The sequence below is a fragment of the Polyodon spathula genome, chromosome 21, assembly GCF_017654505.1.
Source record: "Polyodon spathula isolate WHYD16114869_AA chromosome 21, ASM1765450v1, whole genome shotgun sequence".
Classification (NCBI taxonomy): domain Eukaryota; kingdom Metazoa; phylum Chordata; class Actinopteri; order Acipenseriformes; family Polyodontidae; genus Polyodon; species Polyodon spathula.
The window spans coordinates 16,517,505-16,539,178 of record NC_054554.1 but is presented as its reverse complement, the minus strand read 5'-3'; the positions used below and the strand labels follow the sequence as shown (position 1 = coordinate 16,539,178).

General features: G+C 42.4%; 1 protein-coding gene across 2 annotated transcripts in view; it reads left to right on the top strand.

Moving 5' to 3' along the window:
- LOC121296155 (protein FAM131B-like) overlaps positions 1-21,674 on the top strand; it is a 71,632-nt gene that overhangs the window by 28,132 nt on the left and 21,826 nt on the right. Inside the window, exons 2-8 of one of the 2 annotated variants that reach the window (XM_041221409.1) lie at positions 10,485-10,525; positions 16,161-16,196; positions 17,306-17,399; positions 17,708-17,920; positions 18,151-18,291; positions 18,594-18,805; positions 19,025-19,267. In XM_041221409.1, coding sequence (XP_041077343.1) covers positions 10,485-10,525; positions 16,161-16,196; positions 17,306-17,399; positions 17,708-17,920; positions 18,151-18,291; positions 18,594-18,805; positions 19,025-19,267 — 980 coding nt within the window. The remainder of the gene's footprint in view (positions 1-10,484; positions 10,526-16,160; positions 16,197-17,305; positions 17,400-17,707; positions 17,921-18,150; positions 18,292-18,593; positions 18,806-19,024; positions 19,268-21,674) is intronic. The other variant, XM_041221410.1, reaches the window with a different exon arrangement.

The following is a 21,674-nucleotide window of genomic DNA, read 5'->3' as shown; positions in this document are numbered from 1 at the left end:
GCAATGCAAAAAGAAATGACAATCAGTTCTTTCATGTTCACTCCCATTAACATCTCCTCTGCTATTACCAATGCTCTTCGCCTTCATCCAAACCGACACTTCATCAACTATCTCAGGATAGACTCCAGCATGGCTTCTCCACCGGCCTGCTGGCTTCCTCCTTCATATGCAGCAATCTCCGTTTTGCTATCAGGATTGCTACCGTAAATACTAATAAATGTCTTATCATTGACCTTTTCAACTCCTCGAGTGAGCAGCACCAGCATCATCAATGCTCCTATCTCCCACGATCAGTTTTCTTTACATTACGTCACCCTCTCAGATGCTATCACCTGTATCAAGAAAGCAGGACATGGGGCTTGGCTCTCCAAAGCAGACATCTCTGATGCTTTAAGGTAATGCCTATCCACCCTTCTCTCTGCCACCTGTTTGGCATCTCTTGGCAAGGCTCTTTCTACTTTGCTACACAATTGACATTTGGCTGCTGCAACAGCCCAAAGATATTTGATACTCTTTCTGAGGCTCTGTGCTGGATTCTGCTCAACACTTTCCAACGCATTCCATTTCTTCTTCACTGCCTCGATTTCCTCCTAATATCTCCCGCTTCGCATCCTCCAGCCCAGACCATATCTCAGCTTAGATCTCGGTGTAATTCATTAGGATTTCCACTGTCTCCTGAGAAAACTAGCAGCCCTTCCACCTGCATAGAATTCCTTGAGATTACGCTGGACTCTCTCAAGTTTGAAGTTCCGCCCCTCAAGCTCAACCGCGTTCGTTGGCTGTTGTCCTCCTTTCAGGAATCAGTCTATTTCTAAGCGCAACCTCTTCTCCCTGCTGTGTCATCTTAACTTTGCCATCCAAATTATTCCTCAAGGCAGCTCTTTTATCTCTCGCCTTCTCGCCCTTTCTTCTTTGGTCAAGAGCCTGAACTCCTCAGTTCCCATTTCTGAGGAGGTTAGAGAGGATATCAAAATGTGGATCACTTTACTCCAACACTGGAATGGGCTCTCTTTATTCTACGATGACGCCATCTCTGCCCTCCTTCTGTTTACGGACACCTCCGACCTAGGCTTCGGCAGGTTCTTCAGTTCTCATTGGTTCTTTGACACGTGGCCTCAGGAAATTAAGTCCCTACCTGCCCAACATAAGTCCTCTCCTCTTCTCGAGCTGTACCCTATCGTAGTAGCCGCTTACGAACATAAGAACATAAGAAAGTTTACAAACGAGAGGAGGCCATTCGGCCCATCTTGCTCGTTTGGTTGTTAGTAGCTTATTGATCCCAAAATCTCATCAAGCAGCTTCTTGAAGGATCCCAGGGTGTCAGCTTCAACAACATTACTGGGGAGTTGATTCCAGACCCTCACAATTCTCTGTGTAAAAAAGTGTCTCCTATTTTCTGTTCTGAATGCCCCTTTTTCTAAACTCCATTTGTGACCCCTGGTCCTTGTTTCTTTTTTCAGGCTGAAAAAGTCCCTTGGGTCGACACTGTCAATACCTTTTAGAATTTTGAATGCTTGAATTAGGTCGCCACATAGTCTTCTTTGTTCAAGACTGAACAGATTCAATTCTTTTAGCCTGTCTGCATATGACATGCCTTTTAAGCCCGGAATAATTCTGGTCGCTCTTCTTTGCACTCTTTCTAGAGCAGCAATATCTTTTTTATAGCGAGGTGACCAGAACTGAACACAATATTCAAGATGAGGTCTTACTAGTGCATTGTACAGTTTTAACATTACTTCCCTTGATTTAAATTCAACACTTTTCACAATGTATCCGAGCATCTTGTTAGCCTTTTTTATAGCTTCCCCACATTGTCTAGATGAAGACATTTCTGAGTCAACAAAAACTCCTAGGTCTTTTTCATAGATTCCTTCTCCAATTTCAATATCTCCCATATGATATTTATAATGTACATTTTTATTTCCTGCGTGCAGTACCTTACACTTTTCTCGATTAAATGTCATTTGCCATGTGTCTGCCCAGTTCTGAATCTTGTCTAGATCATTTTGAATGACCTTTGCTGCTGCAACAGTGTTTGCCACTCCTCCTACTTTTGTGTCGTCTGCAAATTTAACAAGTTTGCTTACTATACCAGAATCTAAATCATTAATGTAGATTAGGAATAGCAGAGGACCTAATACTGATCCCTGTGGTACACCGCTGGTTACCACACTCCATTCTGAGGTTTTTCCTCTAATCAGTACTTTCTGTTTTCTACATGTTAACCACTCCCTAATCCATGTACATGTGTTTCCTTGAATCCCAACTGCGTTCAGTTTGAGAATTAATCTTTTGTGCGGGACTTTGTCAAAAGCTTTCTGGAAATCTGAATAAACCATGTCATATGCTTTGCAATTATCCATTATCGATGTTGCATCCTCAAAAAAATCAAGCAAGTTAGTTAGACACGATCTCCCTTTCCTAAAACCATGCTGACTGTCTTCCAGGACCCTGTTACCATATAGGTAATTTTCCATTTTGGATCTTATTATAGTTTCCATAAGTTTGCATATAATAGAAGTCAGGCTTACTGGTCTGTAGTTACCTGGTTCAGTTTTGTTTCCCTTTTTGTGGATCGGTATTACGTTTGCAATTTTCCAGTCTGTCGGTACCACCCCTGTGTCAAGAGACTGCTGCATGATCTTGGTTAGCGGTTTGTAAATTACTTCTTTCATTTCTTTGAGTACTGTCATCTCTGGCCCAGGAAGTCTATCCTGTTCTTATGCGATAATACAGCTACTATCCAAATTATCTACAAAGGATGTTCCTCTTCTCCTATAGTTATGCACTTGCTCCGCTGCTTAGTTTGAATTTCAGTCTCTTTTAATTTCCTGATTCAAGCTTGTTACATTCCAGGTACATTCAATAATGCTGCCGATTCTCTCTCCTGTCTGCAGGTTCTCAAGTTCTGGAGCCTGGTTCCTAATGCAGGCTCTTTTCCTCACCCAGTTCCCCCCTTCAAGGTTTTGACATTCATCTTAACCCCACTCTCTCCAGTCTCCTCCGCTCATCTCAACAGTTCATGTCTGAGGCTTTAGCTCCTTCCACCCATTCCGCCTACTCCACCACCTGGTCATCATTCCTCCTATTCTGCACCCATACGCCTTTCTCTTAACCCTTTCTCATTTTCCTCCAGGTCCCGCGGGCATCCAGCAGGTGCCTGGCCCTCACTTCGGGGCTCACATTTGATGGAGGTCAATTCTACAGACCGGACCTGTCTAGATCTTTTTACTTTCCAGGTCCTCCACCGAGAGGGGGGAGGGGGGGATTTCTTCTATCCATGTCGTCCCCTACTCTCCACAACCGCTCAAGCAGCTAGTGGACTTTCAGAGTAGGGGACTTGTCCCGTCTGTTCGACTTTGTCACTAACACTCTGTCGCCCAAGTCCCACAAGCACTCCATTCCCCTTCCGCCTTTGCAAGTGTCCCGTGAAATTTTAAACAAAATGCATTTGTGCAGCTTACTCAGTCATCAGACTTCTTGGTTTGGGGAAAAAAAAAAAAAAAAAAAAAAAAAAAAAAAAGTTCCTTTGTTTAAAACTAAAATGTTTCTAGTAAAATTGCCCATACTTGCTTTGAAATCTGCCTCACCTTTGTCTGGATATATTTGTTGGTACAGTAATTTTGCCTTCTCCAAGACCAGCATGGCGCTCATGATTGCTTTAACAAAACCAGCAGCAGCACTTTGCGTCCAATACATCTTTCACCCCTTTTGCAAATTGTTGGTTTTATTTTCTTGGTCTTCTTTTAATATCGCTGATGCTTTCCTGATACTGTATTCCCATTGCAGAGGATGATATCCCTGTCAAGTTTTAAAACCATATTTTCAGTGTTTTCTTTCAATTGAAAGTGTAACATGTTTGCAGTTCCTACCATTTCAAAATTGCACTTTTTAAAATTGTATTCTGTTGGTAACTTTGAGATTTTACTGTACTACAGATAATTAACATTTTATTAAATACATTGGGGATTTACCAATAATAGCCTTATAAATAAGCATGTACCAGTGTTTCGATCTTCGTGAAGATAAAGAAGTCAGGCCAACCAGTCTATATAAATCCCAATGATGACCAGAGTAATCCAGCTTGGTTATAAATCTCCATGTAGAATGGATCCAATTTTCTTAAGACCCATGCTAGTAGATACTCCATCAATAATAATAGTCACCATAGTATTTGTTTTACATTTAAAAATGAATTATGAAACTGTGCTTTGTTGTTTTCTTCTCTTTGCCTGTAAAGGAGGCGCATGCTTGTCGTGTTCACTTCTGAATGAAAGGTTGAAATCGGAAGAAGTCAGGGATCCAAATGTATGCTGTGCAGACAGGTTGGATCCTCAAGCTTGCGTTTCTTTATAAATGCTCTGTAGGCATTCTGTCTGAAGTGATTTCAAAGTCTCATGACGCACTACAATTACCTAATGGGGGTGTGTGTGGTGTTTAGAACTTAGAGATCATTCCTAACAAAATCATTCCAGAAATCCTACCATTCGTGAAAGGATTTTCTCTGCAGAAAATCTTCTGTAAGCTACCTCTGAACTAACGCATTAATCATCTCCCTCTGATCCACTCCAGCTAATTCATTAAACCCTTCCCATGTTAATACCATCCGAAAGGAGTCCTGCCATTGTCTGGATTACAATGGACAGAGTTAAGCTGAGCAGCTCTACAGGGCTGACCAGGACTTCATCATCTTTTCTGATGGTGTGATCTGCTCTTGTCTCAGAAGATCAACAAACAAGCTAAGCAGCAGCTGTAGAATCAGGCCTGGTTAGAAAGTCTCAGTGAAACCTGGTGAGGACATTCTTTAGCACCAGTCATTGAGAGCATTGGAATCTGTTAATAGGTCACACTTACACTAGTTAGCACAACTTTAACACATTAAGTATACAATACATTTAGGTCTACCGGCTGTTTGCAGCAAAAGGCTACTGTTCTCTCTAGGCCTTCTGAACTGGTGTTCTTGTTTTGAGTGATGCATTGAAGAACTTTTTTGTGTAAAATGAGTCTAAAATTGCAGTGATCAGGTGCAGTCTGGGAGCCAGTTACAATACATGTGGGTTGTGGGCAATGTACAGATACATTTAATATCTGTCCAAGTTCTACCTCTTAACCTGTACCAACTCAATGGCATAACACTGATAGTTTTATTATCATCCTCACTGCTCACCTTATACTTACCCAGTTAAACTATTCATTTTGAATTTGTCTTCCAACTGTGAAAAGCTCAGGTTATCCATGAGCAACACTGTTACTCTTGACTCCAGTCTCTACTAGATAGGGACAGTTGTCCTTAACAGCTCTTGTCCATAATTTTATGTTAAATAATAAATTATACAAAATTGACAACAATTATATGACTGCATTTAACATTGAATGTATAACTTAACTCTGAAGTTGCATGAGAGTAGAAGAGAACTTGTTAAATTGGGTTATTTTGTCGGTGGTCGCTTGGTTTGTTATGTTATTGATGAACTTCTGATAATGTCACTCATTTTGATTGATTCTAGATTTATTTATTGATTTTTTTCAAGACTAAAAGGTGAAAAAAGCAAGTGAATTTGCTTTTTTTAAAGGAAAAAACGATTGGACAGAATATATAGCAATCTACTTCCAGAATGTCCTTACAGTAACATATGACCAAACGTTTTGCATCATGCTATAGAATTAACCAATTTTGCTTTATGAATGAAACTTCCTGAATAATGTTACATTAACATATTGAATTACACACGGCATTGTAGTTTTCAGATACTTAATGAAAAACTGACATAATTTACAAAATGTGACATTTCAAAATTGTAAAAGGTTTATTTTCTTCTTAAAAAATAATGTCAGTCTTCTTCAGGTAATCTTCAATCAAAAGAGTTTAATTCAGGAACAAAGCAAATCTAGAGAAAGTAGACCGTAGACAGTAAACCAACAAGTCTTGCCAGGTAGTATTTGAGCCACAAAATACAGGTTACAGACTTTAATATACAGGGCAGGTTACATCTCCTACTTTCATCAATCAACAGAGTTGTCCCCCCTTCACTGGAGGCGCACCAGCAGGCGCTCTGAGATGCGACACCAGAGACACAGAATGACACTCCGAGCAGACATTTGTGGATTAGAACCAGTTTTATTTGGGTTGATTGTGGTTTGTACCTATGATAAAAATCTGCATTTTAAGTAGAAATAACTCATGCATAAACATTTTACAGCAGCAGAGTGATGGGTCTTAGGCTGTCAGATCTTTAAATATCTGATCTCACCCATCATGGGATCATCCCTCTTCTACATTATGCTCAGTTTATCAAAATAATCTCCTCTAGATATCTGATATCCTTACCCTTCTGTTTTAATCTGACACTTTCAGTAACAGAACATGAAGAGAGTGACCATCATTGTCAAACCTGACTACCTAATCCAGATAGGTGTTGACATTACCTGTCTTCATGTCAGAACCATCCAGGTAATTTTGTACTTCATGAATAATGAAGTAACAATTTCTATTTTATGCTGGGTCCAAATTATTTCCTGATCATCTAGAAACATTGTGTTTTATCCTTATGCAAAAAAGAAAATAATTAAACCTTATATTTAATCTTGTAACCAATTTATTTAACTATGTTAATACAAAACATATCTAGGTTTGTTAATTCTGACAGTAAGTGGGGTGATATTATCAAGAGTTCATCAATAACATAACAAACCAAACGACCACCAATAAAATAACCCAATTTAACAAGCTTGAAAAGGAAACACATCACCAATTAGTTCCCTTTTTTTCTGCCAAGTTTACGTGTACGGTCAAGACTGCCATTAATTTAACCAATTCTGTATAATTTGCCCAGTTTTGACCCAGAATTATTGGATGTGGTAGCCTTTCTGCCACCCCAACTACGAGGTAGTATTTTATTGGTCCTACTGATAAATATACTTTTAGAGTAGGGTATGTCTCTGTATCTCCATGGACGCAGGAGATTGCCACCTGGTTTCATGGCTGCCACGACACATGCTTTTAAACAAATGAAGGAACAGATACATTGCTTCAACCCCTATGTATACCATCACTCATGACCCCTTGGTAAATGATTGCAGCCACTCGTGTAATCAGCGGCTGTCACATTATTTACCTTCTGGGTCAATGAGTTAGTGTACCAGTGTACGGTTATTACATGACCGACTTCCCTTTAACCCTCGGAACAAAGTGTCAGGCCAAATAGTCCAGAGTATTCTGTTCCCATTACTTAGCACCCTCACAGGTCAGGAGGGAGATTTACCACCAAGAATCATTGTCTTTCTGTCACAAGGTCTCTTTAAGGTCAGACTGCAGTGCCCTAATGTTGAAAACACAACAGAATCAGCTAGCTACTTACTCGTGTTCTCTATCTCTTTGTAGTATGCACATCTACATCTACACTACAGTGCTCATTCCAGACATCTTCATCTTGACGGATATTTTTTAATGCATCTACTGATGCATTTATCACTTCACCAGCAGAGCACAGATCAACAGATTGTGACTGAAGAGCAGCATTGGCTGGCTTTAAAATACCAAGAATATGGACTAGGAACTTTCCAAGAACAAAGAAGCTCTATCTCTTCAGCTGAGAAAAATGTCTGGATGCTTCTGTACATGAGTCTATGGAAGCAATATTATCCTCTGAGACTGACACTATATCAAGAATAAGATCCTGATTATATTATTAAACATTTGGTCACTTCAAAATGGCTGTCCAGTGAATTTCTAGTAATCTCATTAGTGAAGGGCCATTGTACTTTTGAGTAATGTAGTGCCAATGAAAGAATGCATACAGAGAACTACAAAGATCAAAAAATCTCTTTACACGTGATTCACTTTGAATTGCAGGCACTACTATTAAGTGCAGCTGATGGCTGTAACAATGTAGGTATGTTATGTGCCTTCCTAGTTTTCTTTGCAGTAAATCTGCACACCTCCATTAATAACCCCACTCATCACTGATGCACCATCGTAGCACTGGCTGATGATGTTGTCAGCATTAAAACCTACCACAGAGAGGTGTTGAAGTATTTGAGTTGTAATGTATTCTGCATACAACTGATGCAAGCAACTTTCAAGCAAGCCAATCAGATGGTCCTCAGGTATAATCAGTAACTAATCATACATTAAACCAAGATCCTATTGTAAATGACTCTGCAGCCCAAATCTAACTCTAACAAATGAGTCATGATTTTCAGACATAGAGACACCTCAAGCTTGGTGCAAGTTTACATAGCTACAGGTATAGAGCAGTGCTAAGCAGTAGATTTAAAAAAAATTACATTAAACACAAGAAAATCAAAGTATCAGACAGAGTTTCTCACTTCTTTATCATTTAAAGGGACATACATAATGTTTGCAATTTATATAAAACTTGACAAAATCTAACAAAATGCTGTACTACTATTATGACTTTCAGTAGACTTTTGCAATATCATTTCATAGTTTATAATAATAATCGTAACTGTTACACACTGCCAGTATTAGCATTGTCAGTATTAGCATCCAAGGTCATCGATGTGGGAGGGTCAAGAAAAAACAAAAAAAAGGGGAGGGGAGGCATGCCACCCTTGTCGATTTGCTTTAGATGGCTTTCCTTAGCATTCCATGCAAGTCATGTAAGGAAACTGAAGAATAAGATTGGCTAATAGAAATGCTAATCATATGTACAGAGGACACCAAGCACATCTGCCTTTGTGTAAAAGCTATATATTTATTGTTGCGTATACATCATTTTAATGCCTCCTCTGCTGAGCCGCCACTGTTAACATGTAAGAGTCCTAGTTAACACCTATTAAGAGGATGGTGGTGGGGGCAGTTATAATGTCAATCATGATAAGAGGGAAATTGACTTTTAAAGAAGCCATCTCTCTCTCTCTCTCTCTCTCTCTCTCTCTCTCTCTCTCTCTCTCTCTCTCTCTCTCTCTCTCTCTCTCTCTCTCTCAGTTTTTAGTGTTCCCTTGGGACCATACAACCCTGGGTTGCAGATGGCACCTTGTGAGGAAAGGGGTGCTTTCAGCTGGGGCATGGTGGCCACTGTCAGAGAGAGAATAATGAGAGGGTGGTGAGAGAGAGAGAGGGAGTAGGGTGGAGAGAGAAGGAGGATAGCAGGGTGTTTGGGACGAGGAGGGAGAGGGAGAAAGAGAGCGAGCATGAAAGAGGGGGAGAGAGAAAGAGAGAGGGATTGTGTGAGGCCGAATGGAGTGTGGTTCTTACATTCTTACATATATGATATGTAAATGTACATGACATGTATCAACTCTGAATGTCCTGAGCAAGTTTCATCACAATCGGATAAGTGGTTCTCGAGATATAAATTTAAATGAAGTGTGAAATACAAACAGAGAGGCAGCCAGACAGACAGACACTCCATATACTCCCCAGGTTATGATACACTTTGATATATTATGATACACTTTGTTATGATATAACTTTGGCTAGAAGGTCCCTAACAAGTTACATGATACTTGGATAAGTGGTTCTCTTGATATGAATTTACCACAGTATTTTTGCAGTTTTACCATAATTTTCCCATGACTATACGATGTGTTTACCATAGTTTACCCTGGCACTACATGTGTATTAATATGCTTTACCAGACCTTGTTATTCTTTACCATGCTTACCTGTGATTTACCATGCACTCACTGTGCTTTATTATACGTTGCTATGCTTTTACTATAAGGGGTGTAAAAGTGAGAGATAGACGCACAGTCACTTACACAGGATAATTATTCCAAAGTGAACATTAAAATGAACACAAAAAAATAAACTTTATCCCTGTTTCAAAATTAATTACAATGTATCCGTGAGGACTTTTGGGACATTTTCAATTAAACTGAATGTTGAGAAATTGATCTGCAAATTAATAAAGGGCAATTTATAAACGGATAATTAAAACAGATTAATTATAATGCACAAACCACAGACACTATAAATTCATACTGAATAAATAATAAATGATTTAATATATCCAACAACACAATGCTGACTAGACCAATAGTTTAAAATTTTGGCTTTTTAGTTTAAATAACATGTCTGTGTCTGACATGTTATTTAAACTAAAACTAAAATTTTGAATTTGCAAGCATTTCAAATACAACATTACACAATACTGCTGCATCCTTGTACCCTTGCTGTAGGTGACATGGTCTGATTACTGCGGGACCATTGGACAGTTTCAACTACAACACAGGAAGTGATTAGGTAACAGGAAGTAGGAAGCCCAAGTGATCATTTTTTAAACCCCTTCCACCTTTCCAGACATTCGATTTGCAGGAATCTTTTCAGAAGCAGACATAGTGGTTGTAGAGGACACCACTTGTTTGTTGTCACATTTTGAAATGAAAAGACATACATTGAAATGAATACAACATGTGTTTCTTTCAAAACTGCACGTAAGACCAGTTTAGTGAGTAGAGGGGCACTTCAGCTCATCACTGTGGTTGGGATTCAGTTTTCTGTTTGTTTGTCTTTTTCAGCATCAGAGGCCGTGCAGGTGGGCAAGAAAGATGGAGAGCAGGTGGGCAGCTTCATCACCATAGCAACACTGGTTTAGTACAGTAGCATACATAGAACCTCCAGTACATAGAACTGGGCAGACTGATTTTTGAAAGGAGAGTGAGTCTGTGTGTGTCTGTGTCTGTGTGCACCTGTGTGTGTGTCAGTGTACTCTATAATCATGCAATAATGGGTACATTAATCTTTTTTAAAACAGTCTCGCATACAAGCCCAGTGTGTGTGTAGCTCCCACTTCTATAGAAGTTGAAGAAATTTTTGTATATAATACGGTTAACATACACAGGCGAGAACACCAAGTCAATGTGAGGACAGAAGTGATGGGCCTCCTCAATTAGATATTGATTTTTCTGATAATAAATCTGCTCTATTCAGAAAAAAAAACTAGTGTAGTAAAGATAACATGAGTGTGTGTCTGTGTGTGCATGTGCCAGTATGTAAGTGTGTATGTCTCTGTGTGTGAGAGTGTGTGTGAGAGTGTGTGAGTGTATGAGAGCATGTGTGTGTTAGTAATGTATGTCTCTGTGTGTGTGTGTGTGTGTGTGAGTGTGTGTGTGTGTGTGTGTGTGTGTGTGTGTGTGTGTGTGTGTATGTGTGTTCTCCCAGATGCACACCAGGCATGTTATTTTTTAAACATGCAAGTTTGTCTTCTACATTTTCTTAATATTTAAAATCTTACTTGTTTAATATCCTCATATGTGTGTTCTGTATGACTCCCTATTGCTGTTTCAACTTAGATCACTATGTGTCCGTGTGGCAAAGTGGTGAATACATGCAGGTGAGAGCAGTGCAGAGCAGATTAATGACCTTGACCTTGCTGACAACTGTTTTCACCCTCCTATTCCCCATTATAAACCCCAAATATTGTGTCTCTTTTTTGTGCAAATGCACATTTTCGCAGATTGGCTGTTAGCCGGGCTGCCATTAGAGACTAAAGGACGGCTGTGATCCTAGCCAAATGCTCTCACCAGGTGGAGCTGTAAATGACCACATTGTCAATATACGCTGCCACATATTCATGATATGGATGTAAAACCTGGTCCATGAGTCTCTGAAAGGCAGCAGGCACACCATGTAGCCCAAACGGCATGGTTGTGAAATGGAACAGCCTCTCTGGCGTTGAAAATGCAGTTCTCTCGCTGGATCTACAAGTTAATGGGATCTGCCAGTATCCTTTCGTCAGGTCCAGGGTGGAAATAAACCCTGCCTTCCCCAGTCTATCGAATTTTGTCAGCCTGAGGTATGGGATATGCATCAAACTTGGTAATGGCGTTTACCTTACGGAAGTCCACACAAAAACGGTTGGTGCCTTCCTTTTTGACCACTATGACAATCGGACTGCACCACTCGCTCCTGGAAGGTTCAATCACCCCAAGTTCGAGTATGTCCCATACCTCTTTGTGAACGCCATCTCATCGACATTCTGAGATCCGATATGGTCTCTCTTGCATCGTGACACCTGGCGGAGTGATAATGTCATATTCAGCAAAGTTAGTTTTACTGGGCACGTTAGAAAAAACATCACTAAATTCCTCAATTAGCATGCATAGCTCACACTGCTGATCAAGAAGTGTTACCCCATTGAAATGTTCTATGTGCTAGAGGTTTCTAGCTATAAGCCCAGATCATCCTTTATTTTGTCTGGGGCTACAAATAAGACCCCTCTTGCCTGCCAGGGCTTTAATAAATTTATATGATAAATGTATTTTTCATTACTGCAATCGGGCTGTCTAATTTCATAATTCACCTTTCCTATAGCCCGAATCACTTCATATGGCCCCTGCCATTTAGCATATAGTTTGGATTATGTTGAGGGAAGCAGCAGCATTACCTTGTCTCCAGGTTGAAAAGTTCGAATCAATGCATTTTGATTGTAATGCTGCTGTTGTCGGTGCTGAGCCGCTTTGAGATTCTCCTGGGCAAATGACCGACCAATTCTAGGCGATTTCTGAGTAGGAGCACATGTTGCACTACATTTTTAGACAAGCCTTTGTGATCCTCCCATCCCTCTCTCAACAGATCGAGAATGCCACGAGGCTGTCGGCCGTACAAGAGCTCGAAGGGGGAGAACCCTGTCGAACTCTGTGGCACCTCTCTCACTGTGAAAAGAAGATAGGGAAGCAACAATGCCCAATGTTTTTGCTCTTGATTTTACAAACCTCAGCATCGCCTTCAGGGTCTGATTAAAGCGTTCCACCAAACCGTCTGTCTGTGGATGATAAACAGATGTTTTGATTGGACATATTTTTAGTATTTTATATATATATAGTATATTTAGTATTTTATATATATATATTTTATATACCTGCTGTAATGTGTTTGACAAGAAATTAGTTCCATGATCAGTCAATATCTCCTTGGGGATCCCTACTCTTGCCATAATCTACATTAGTTCTTTGGCTATCGTTGTGGCACTAGTGGACCTCAATGGAACTGCCTCCGGCTATCTTGTTTCTTAATCTACCACCACTAATATATGTGTATAACCAAAGTATGAAGGTAGCAAAGGACCGACTATGTCCATTGCGATCCGTTCAAAGGGGGTGGAAATAATTGGCAGTGGAACCAAAGGGGCGTGGGGCACTTGACCTGGCACTACTCGCTGGCAGTCTGGGCATGTGGCTACATATTTCGACACATCTCATAAAGATGACCTCTGGCCAACAGGACGGGGGAACCAATAATTGTGTTACATGCTGTCCTGTGCCCACGGCCAGGTTTACCCTATACAGTAATTGCCCCTTGATTTAATGAAGTGTGGAAATACTAGTGCCCCAGTGCCTTCAACATCCTTACCTTCAATAGACTGGACCTGTCCCCAAATGTGCACCATTGAGGGCCCCACACTATGTCCACATTTGAGTGCCACATGTCCGGTACATTGAGAGGGGCAGGAGAAGCATCTGCCCTTAATGGCCCAGTAACCTCTCCCTCTCGGTCACAATGCATTCCGACCCCCTTTGACTGGCATTTTTCACCGTTAGAGCAGACTCCCATCAGCCCCCAGCCTTGTCTATTAATGCTCCCTCCCATTTCCGCAACCTTCTCTCTATATGTTTTTCTCGGGCGGAATAGGGGAGAAAACATTTCCGTTTTGAAAGAGGAAAACATTACCAATCATTTCCCTTTCGGCCTTTTCTGCCACATTTACGTGTGTGGTCGGGACTGCCATTAATTTCATCAAATCTTTGTAGTTTGGCCAGTCTCAACCCAGAATAACTGGATGTGGTAGCCTTTCCGCCACCCCACTACCAGGTGACGTTTTATCGGACCGACCGATAAAAATGCTTTAACTGTGGGCTATGTTGCTGTGTCTCCATGGATACAGGAGATCGCCACCTGACCTTTTGGCTGCCATAACACACCACTGGAGAGATGCTCTAATTAAGGTCTGACCACACCCTGTGTCCACTTATGCATGGGTTTTCACATTACCCAGAATCACATTAACAATACAAGGCCCCTCCCGACCATTTTTCTCTCACTTACCCGCTTCAGATGCCATCAAAAAGTCTTTTGTGCTAGAATTCTCTAGAACAGGGCCTAAATCATCATTTACTTCGCCTGGGGCTATAAATAAGGCCTCCCTTGCCTGCCAGGGCTTTAATAAATTTATGTGATAAATTTGTCTTTCATTACGTCGATCGGGCTGTCTAATTTTCCAACATTTTCCCTTGTTTACCCACTTCTGATGCCAGATTGCATGCTGCCACTTTACACGACCTGGCCTGATGTCCCAGCTGGTGGCATCTACAACAGGTAGGGGTGAAGGAGGGAACAGTAGTTAGATATCTGTCCTGTTGCTGGGGGACAACCTTGGTCTCCATGGAGGGGAGGCAAGGTTGCCCATTGGGGCCGGCGCTCTAGGAGGTCGTTGACCCAGTCCCGGTGGTAGGGTTGGTGGAGCAGAGGGAGGAGGTGGGGCTCGGATGGTCCGTTGAACTAGCACTGTGAGTAGTCCAGTCTGGGCTGATACCAGGGAGTCCTTGAAGTCCTCAGCAAGTTTTACTGCCGGGTCCAGGGTGTCAGGGTTGTAGCGCTGTATTCACGTTTGGGTCTTGGCACCAACCACATGGCAAAACTGTTCGATGACTACGGCCTCGCCCATCTGTGCGCTTGATTTTATTGCCAGGGCGAGCCAGTGTACTATGTGGTCACAGAGTTTCTTCGCGACCATCCTGGGAAGTATATTCGGGGACCTCTTGTACTCCCTGAACCTCACATGGTGAGTTTCCTCTGTGTTATTCAGACGGCAGAGAATGAACAGCTTTACTAGGTCATACTGAGTGGCGTCATCATCGCCCATCACCTGATATGCTGCCTGGGCTTCACCAATCAGGCAGGGTCCTAGTTGACTTGTCCAGTACTGTCGGGGCCATGACGCGGTGGTAGCCAACCTCTCAAACAACACCAGGTATGCTTCTGGGTCATCCTCCACCGTCATTTTGTGCACCCTTGCCTTTGGCGCCGTCATCCTCAGTTCTGCTGATGCGGGGGGAGGTATTGCCAGCCCTACCCTCTCGATCAGTGCGGTGTATCTCTCCTCTCTCCGTCTCTCCTCTACCTCCCGTCTGCTATTCAGCTGCTCCAGCAGTGCCGACAGTGCTGCGTAGTCCATCCCACTTCTAAAACCACGTGTGGCAAAGTGGTGAATACAGGCGAGTGCAGTACAGAGCGGATTAATGACACAGACGAATGATTTACAGGTGCAAGGGTGTTTATTAATGATTATAATGTCCAGAGCCTTATAACAAAACCTGCAAACAATAATAGTGATGGAAGTGGTACAGCAGCGTGTATCACTCCAGTTTATAATCCCACGAGTTTGACCCGTAACTCAAAGTCCGATTCTTTCACCCACACAAAACACAAACACAGACACATTTCCGACAGTTCGTGATTTTAGTGCTAGTGGTGCAAGTGGAAAGGTAAGTGGTGATGTCCGGGTTTTTCGTTGGCCTGTTGCTGCAGCTCCGGATCGTGTTTAGTATTCTTGGTGAGAAAACAACACAAGCAAAACAGTGTTATTACACAGATGAAGCAGAACACTCACAGTTTTGGTACAGACAATACAGGTTCCTTCTAGGTTGTTTTGAATTAACATATGCAAAGGAATAGATCACTGAAGCTACACCCCCCTATATACCCTCACCCATGACCCCTAGGTTAACGAGCGCATCCGCTCCTCCAATCCTCAGATGCCATGCCATCTACCGTCCGGGTCAGTGAGCTTGGGTGCCATAACTCTGCCCCTTTCCTAAATGGCCGACTTCCACCTACCCTATGGAATAAATTGTCTTGCCATTTGCTTAAAGTTACTCTGTTCCTTCTTTCCAGTGCCCTCACAGGTCGGGAAGGTGATCTAACACCAAGCATCATTTGATCTCTGTCACAGTCCGGCTTAACTGTTAACTATTCCAGTAAAAAATTACTTTCTTGTGTGTCGTGGAGAACCATAATAGTGTTCCACATAATACAAAACAATTTCAAATGCAATGCATGTTGACCAATTCTCCCTCTCCATCCAACCATTACTCTGTAATCCCTCCCTCTCTCAGATACCATTGTAACAATATCAGATTATCATATGAATGCTGTCTTTCTCTCTCTTCCTCTCTCTCTCTTGTTCCCGCTCTCAGAATGCCCGTACAGAGCTCTCCTGGGATGGTATCAATGTAAGTTACAGCACTATTGGCAGTGTCTCAGTGTGTCAGTGTCTGTGAGTGCGAGTCTGCATTTGTGTGTCCTTCAACTGAGAGGTCACTGCACAACGAAAGGAAATCCCTCCATCTGCTGAAATCTACTCCAGCCACTCAAATAATCCCATCAACCTTCAGTTTTAAAGTACCATTATAAAAGTATCTTGCTGTGAAAGCATGGTAAAGCATAGGGAAGCATGTAAAGCACAGAGAGGTCAGGTAAAGCATATTGATAAATATGCCAAGCCAGGGTAATCTATAGCATGCATAGAATAACCATGGGTAAGCATGGGGGAAAACTGTAAAAACCCCATGCAAAAATATTGTGATAACTTACAAATTAATGTCATAAATCTTACATGTTTCAGTTGACTTCATTGGTCTAAAATTAGCAGTTTTAAAAATATTATAAAAACCAAGTATTTTAATTTAACAGCATTAATACATCACTACTTGGGCTAGACAAGCCATAGCATGTGTGGATATACCCATATGTCAGTGTATATTATGAAATTGAATAAACTCAATGACAAACTTTTTGATGTGCAGTCTTTCCGTCATGTCTTTGATTCAATTTATTTATGAGCTAGGTGAGTTGGATACATTTCTCATATTTTTGAATCTTTTTAAACTTCTGGGCTTGTCATTTAAGGTCCTAGGTGGTGTGGAGATAAGATCAATGTCGGAGTTGGTATATTAATTAAGAAGTCATTTAGCAGACGCTTTTATCCAAAGCAACTTACAGAGGCTAAGGAGTGAACTATGCATCTCTCAACTGCTGCTGCAGAGTTACTTACAATAGGACCTTGGTTTTATGTCTCATCCGAAGCATAAGGGGGTTAAGTGCCTTACTCAGGGTCACAGATAGTGAGTCAGTGGCGGAGGTGGGATTTGGACCAGGAACCTCCTGGAATCTAGCCCTTTTCTTTAACTGCTGAACCACCAAGCCTATTATATTAAGTCTGAGGGGGGGGGGGGCATAAACATACATCATTGGTATCACAGCAGTCCCTTGGCTGAAATCACAGGCTGTGCCTCCACTACATCCTTACCTCAGCTGTCTCACACTCTAATTATCCTCACAGATCTCAATGGAGGACACAACCTCAATTCTCCCTAGGCTGAAACGGAACTCAAACGCCTATGGGATCGGAGCGCTGGCTAAATCATCACTATCAGGTACAGAGACTTAATCAGTTAAAACCAGTAACTAGTAAATTATTTCTGGAATGCATCCTAACTCTTAGGTGTGTTCTGGTATAAACTGAACAGCATTGTGGGAGACCTAATTTGTTTTTGAAATACACCTGTCATCACTTCTATTGAGTTAAAAAAATGAGTGCTTAAGAACTACACCTCCCATGATCCTTTGCTACAGATCAGCAGTCCCCTCCCAATGCCCTGTATGCTGAACATCACCTTGTAAGATGTAGTTTGTTCCTCTCTGGGTCCTGACCCCCTGTATCTGTGTCTCTGCTGCCCCTCAGCGGGCGCGTCCCGCAGCGTGAAGGATCACATCACCAAGCCCACTGCCATGGCTCAGGGACGTGTGGCGCACATGATTGAGTGGCAGAGCTGGGGCAAGCCCTCCGCTGGCCCTGGAGTGATCAGACCAGCCGCCCGGGAGAGAGAGAGGCGGCTGGAGAACGATGCCTACTCTGACCTCAGCGAATCAGAGAAGGAGGCCAGATTCGCAGCCGGTGAGACAGGCATTGATACTGGTGTTGATATTAGTATCAGTATCAGTATGGATTTCAGGCTCTGTATTGGTATCAATATGGATTTCAGGATCTGTATTGGTATGTGTATTGTATTGGTTTCATGATCTGAATCTGTATTGGTATTTCGGGATCAGATTTCTTAGTAGCTCTAGTTTACAATAGTAAGAAGTTTACACTATGACCTCTCTGATTGTCCCCCCATCTCTCAGGTGTAATGCAGCAGTTTGCGATCTCTGAGGCCACTCTGCTGGCCTGGACCTCCATGGATGCAGAGGACATGAGCGTGGGGTCAAACCAGGGTAGCGTGGCTCACCTGAGCGAGGTCAACCAGGAGTCAGTCACCAGCAGAGGTATTTGTCTGTCAATGTGTGTCTGTCTGTCTATCTCCTCTCTCAGATCAGATCCTGCACCACTCTCTGTACAATATATTGACCCTCTTCTCCTCTCCTCTCATCTCTCTTTCTCTCCTCTCTCACAGATCAGACCCTTCACCACTCTACAATATATTGACCCCAATCTCTCTGCTATCTCTCCACTCTCAGATCAGATCCTACACCACTGTCTGTACAGTATGTTAACCCAGCTCTCTCTCTCTCTCTCTCTCTCTCTCTCTCTCTCTCTCTCTCTCTCTCTCTCTCTCTCTCTCTCTCAGATCAGATCCTACGCCACTCCTCAGTGGATGGCTGGCCACACACCTATGTATCTCAGGGTCTGTACTGTCTCAGCTCCTCCGATGCATGGGAGCCAATGAGCAACGAGCAGTCCAACATGGCCTCTCCTGCTGCTGGCTCCTATGTGATGGGGGCTTCACAAAACTATGATGAAAACTCTGCCTACTTCCACCAACACCTGCAGCAGATGCAGGTGACCATCCACACTGCCCAGTAGACCAACACAAATCTCAAACAATAGGGAAGGAAATTAGGGAATTTAGGGAAATTAGTTAACATGGGAAAACAGTACATTAACTGTGAATATCACCATGTGATACGGTGCTAAATTAATAATAATAATAATAATAATAATAATAATAATAATAATAATAATAATAATAATAATAATGCATTTTTCTTGTTTTTTCAGCCGATGGAACACAGAATAAATCACACACAGTCTGCTCAACAAACCCCGAACAGCACAATCCACGGGCAGCAGGATCCACCCACTCACACACCACTGGTCGATCTGTGGGGGGCGGGCCAGGGCAGAGTTCATTACACTGAGGTGGGCGGGTATGTGGTTGTGTCTGCTGAAGAAGGGGGTGTGACCACAGGAGAGGAACCTGCAGTGGAAAACGCCCCCTTATTGAACAAGCAACCTTCACAGGTAGTTGACTTTTACCTGGTTTCTGCTAACCGAAGTATTGGTTATGGTTAATTTATGTCATTGGTACATGGGATATAATATGGGTTATGCGCACAAGTGTTTAAAATGTATATTTCTATTTAGGCACGAGGATTGGTGGGTTTGTGGGTGTGTCTGGTAAAATGTAACAATATGTGAGCACAGGGAATTGCACTTTTATTAATTCACATGCAGTTGTACCGAGACTCCAATTGAATGATTGATTAGCAGTCGAGTCCCAGAAGGCTGCATAAAAGCATAAAAGCAGCATGTTTTCACTCACTCGGGGTTGTGTGCTTGGTGAGTGGAGAACGGGACTGGAGACGGAGGTAACAATAATAAGAATAGCTAAAGTTAAAATATCAGCTCACCATGTTTGACTGCGTAGTTCGTTTTGTTTGTCTCTTTATTTTGGCGAAAGCAAGCGCTCAGCTTCACGAAAACTCCACCTCTCTGTTTATTTTGTGTTGGTTCCTGTTTCTGGTCTGACGTCACCCACTACAGCCGTCTTTGTGACACGTGCTGTCATTGTAGGAATACCATCACCTCCTAGATGCAGAGCAGAGCAGGAACCACAGTTTTATTGGAAAAAAAAGGACTGCTGGGTTTTTTTGTGTTTTAAAAAAAAAAAAAAAAAGGAAGGCCGGAGAGAAGGCTGCACTGAGCTGGAGGAGCTCCTCAGTGGTCTGGAGGACTAAGGCTGGTGCCTTGCCTGCAGGGTGTATGGGCATGTGGTGGCTGTCTGCCCCTTCCAAGAGGAAGAGGAGGAGGAACCAGCCCAGGAGAGGAAAGTGAGGAGAAGGATTGGCAGAAGAAAGCTTCAGCAGCAACCGCAGTAACAGCAGGAGGAGGTTTGGGATGACAACGCAGTTAAACGAGGCAGTCTTCCCAGCGACAGCGAGTGGAAGCGACAGCGAGTGGGAGAAGTACAGCGTGGAAAAGTACAGAGCAGTTTCGAAGCAGAAAGGAGAAATTGCATCTTGAATTGCTTTAATCAGAAAACAGAGGACATTGGGGAAACACAGCCGCGTGTGTTTTTCTGATAACAAACAAGCTGAAACTCGGAGCAGCTGATTCAAATTCAGCGCCGTTTTGAGACACGGGCGAGGGGAGGAGCCGACAGCACAGCAGAACAACGCAGTTAAACGAGGCAGTCTTCCCAGCGACAGCGAGTGGGAGAAGTACAGCGTGGAAAAGTACAGAGCAGTTTCGAAGCAGTTTGAAAGCAGGTTGACGGCTGCAGAAGAAACTAAACTTCAAAAAAAAAAACCCTCAACATGGTCTTCAAGCCAGTAATCTGTGACACCTGCTTGATGTGGGAAATCCGAGAAAACCCAGCGGAGCTAAACCAAGTGTGCGTAAAGTGCCGCGCGATCCAGGATTTGCATAAACTAGTAAGCATGCTAGAAATGGAGCTGGAAGAAGTGAGACAGCAACAGGATCTTGAGGAACTGGCACACCCACAATTCATGGAAGTCTGCATCACCCCTAACAGACTGAAAGCCACCAGGGAGATAGAAGGTCAGAACAGCTGGGTTCAGGTAGGCAGAAGCAGGGAAAAAAAGAAACTTCGTCAAACACCACCAGAAATCAAAACAACCAACAGATTTGAGTCACTTCAGAATTGTGATGAGCAGAACCAACAACAAGAGAATGAAAGGAACAACATCCAGGACCCTATTGACAGTGGTGACCAGACAGCAAAAAGAAGGGAGGTCATGATTGTTGGGGACTCCATATTGAGAAACACAGCAAGTTCAATTCGCAGTTTGGACCCCCTTACTACAACAGTGTGCTGCCTTCCGGGAGCCTCGGTCAAGCACATCACTGAAAACGTGGACAGGCTCCTAGAACGAACAGGAGACGACCCGGTAGTAGTCGTCCACATCGGTACAAACAACATTGGAAGAGACAGACCAAAATCCCTGCAAAACAAATTCAGAGAGCTAGGAAGGAAATTAAAAGAGAAAACCAAAACTGTGGTATTTTCTGGTATACTACCGGCACCTTGCAAAGGACCATATGGACAGCTGGAAATAATAAATCAAAACCAATGGTTGAAGACGTGGTGCACACGGGAAGGCTTCACCTATCTTGATCATTGGACCACATTCTACAACGAGGACTATCTGTATAGACGGGATGGACTGCATTTAAATAACAAGGGAACTAGTCTACTTGGAGAAAAGATCCTCGAGCAGGTTCAGAAGCATTTAAACTAGAAAGGAAGGGGGGAGAAATCAACAAAAAAACAGAAGGGAGACCGCATCAAAACAAGAACAACAACTCAGGTAAGACAACCATTAAATGTATTTATCTAAATGCTAGAAGTATCAGAAACAAAATTCTAGAACTTGAAGCTACTGCACTAACAGGTAACTATGATGTG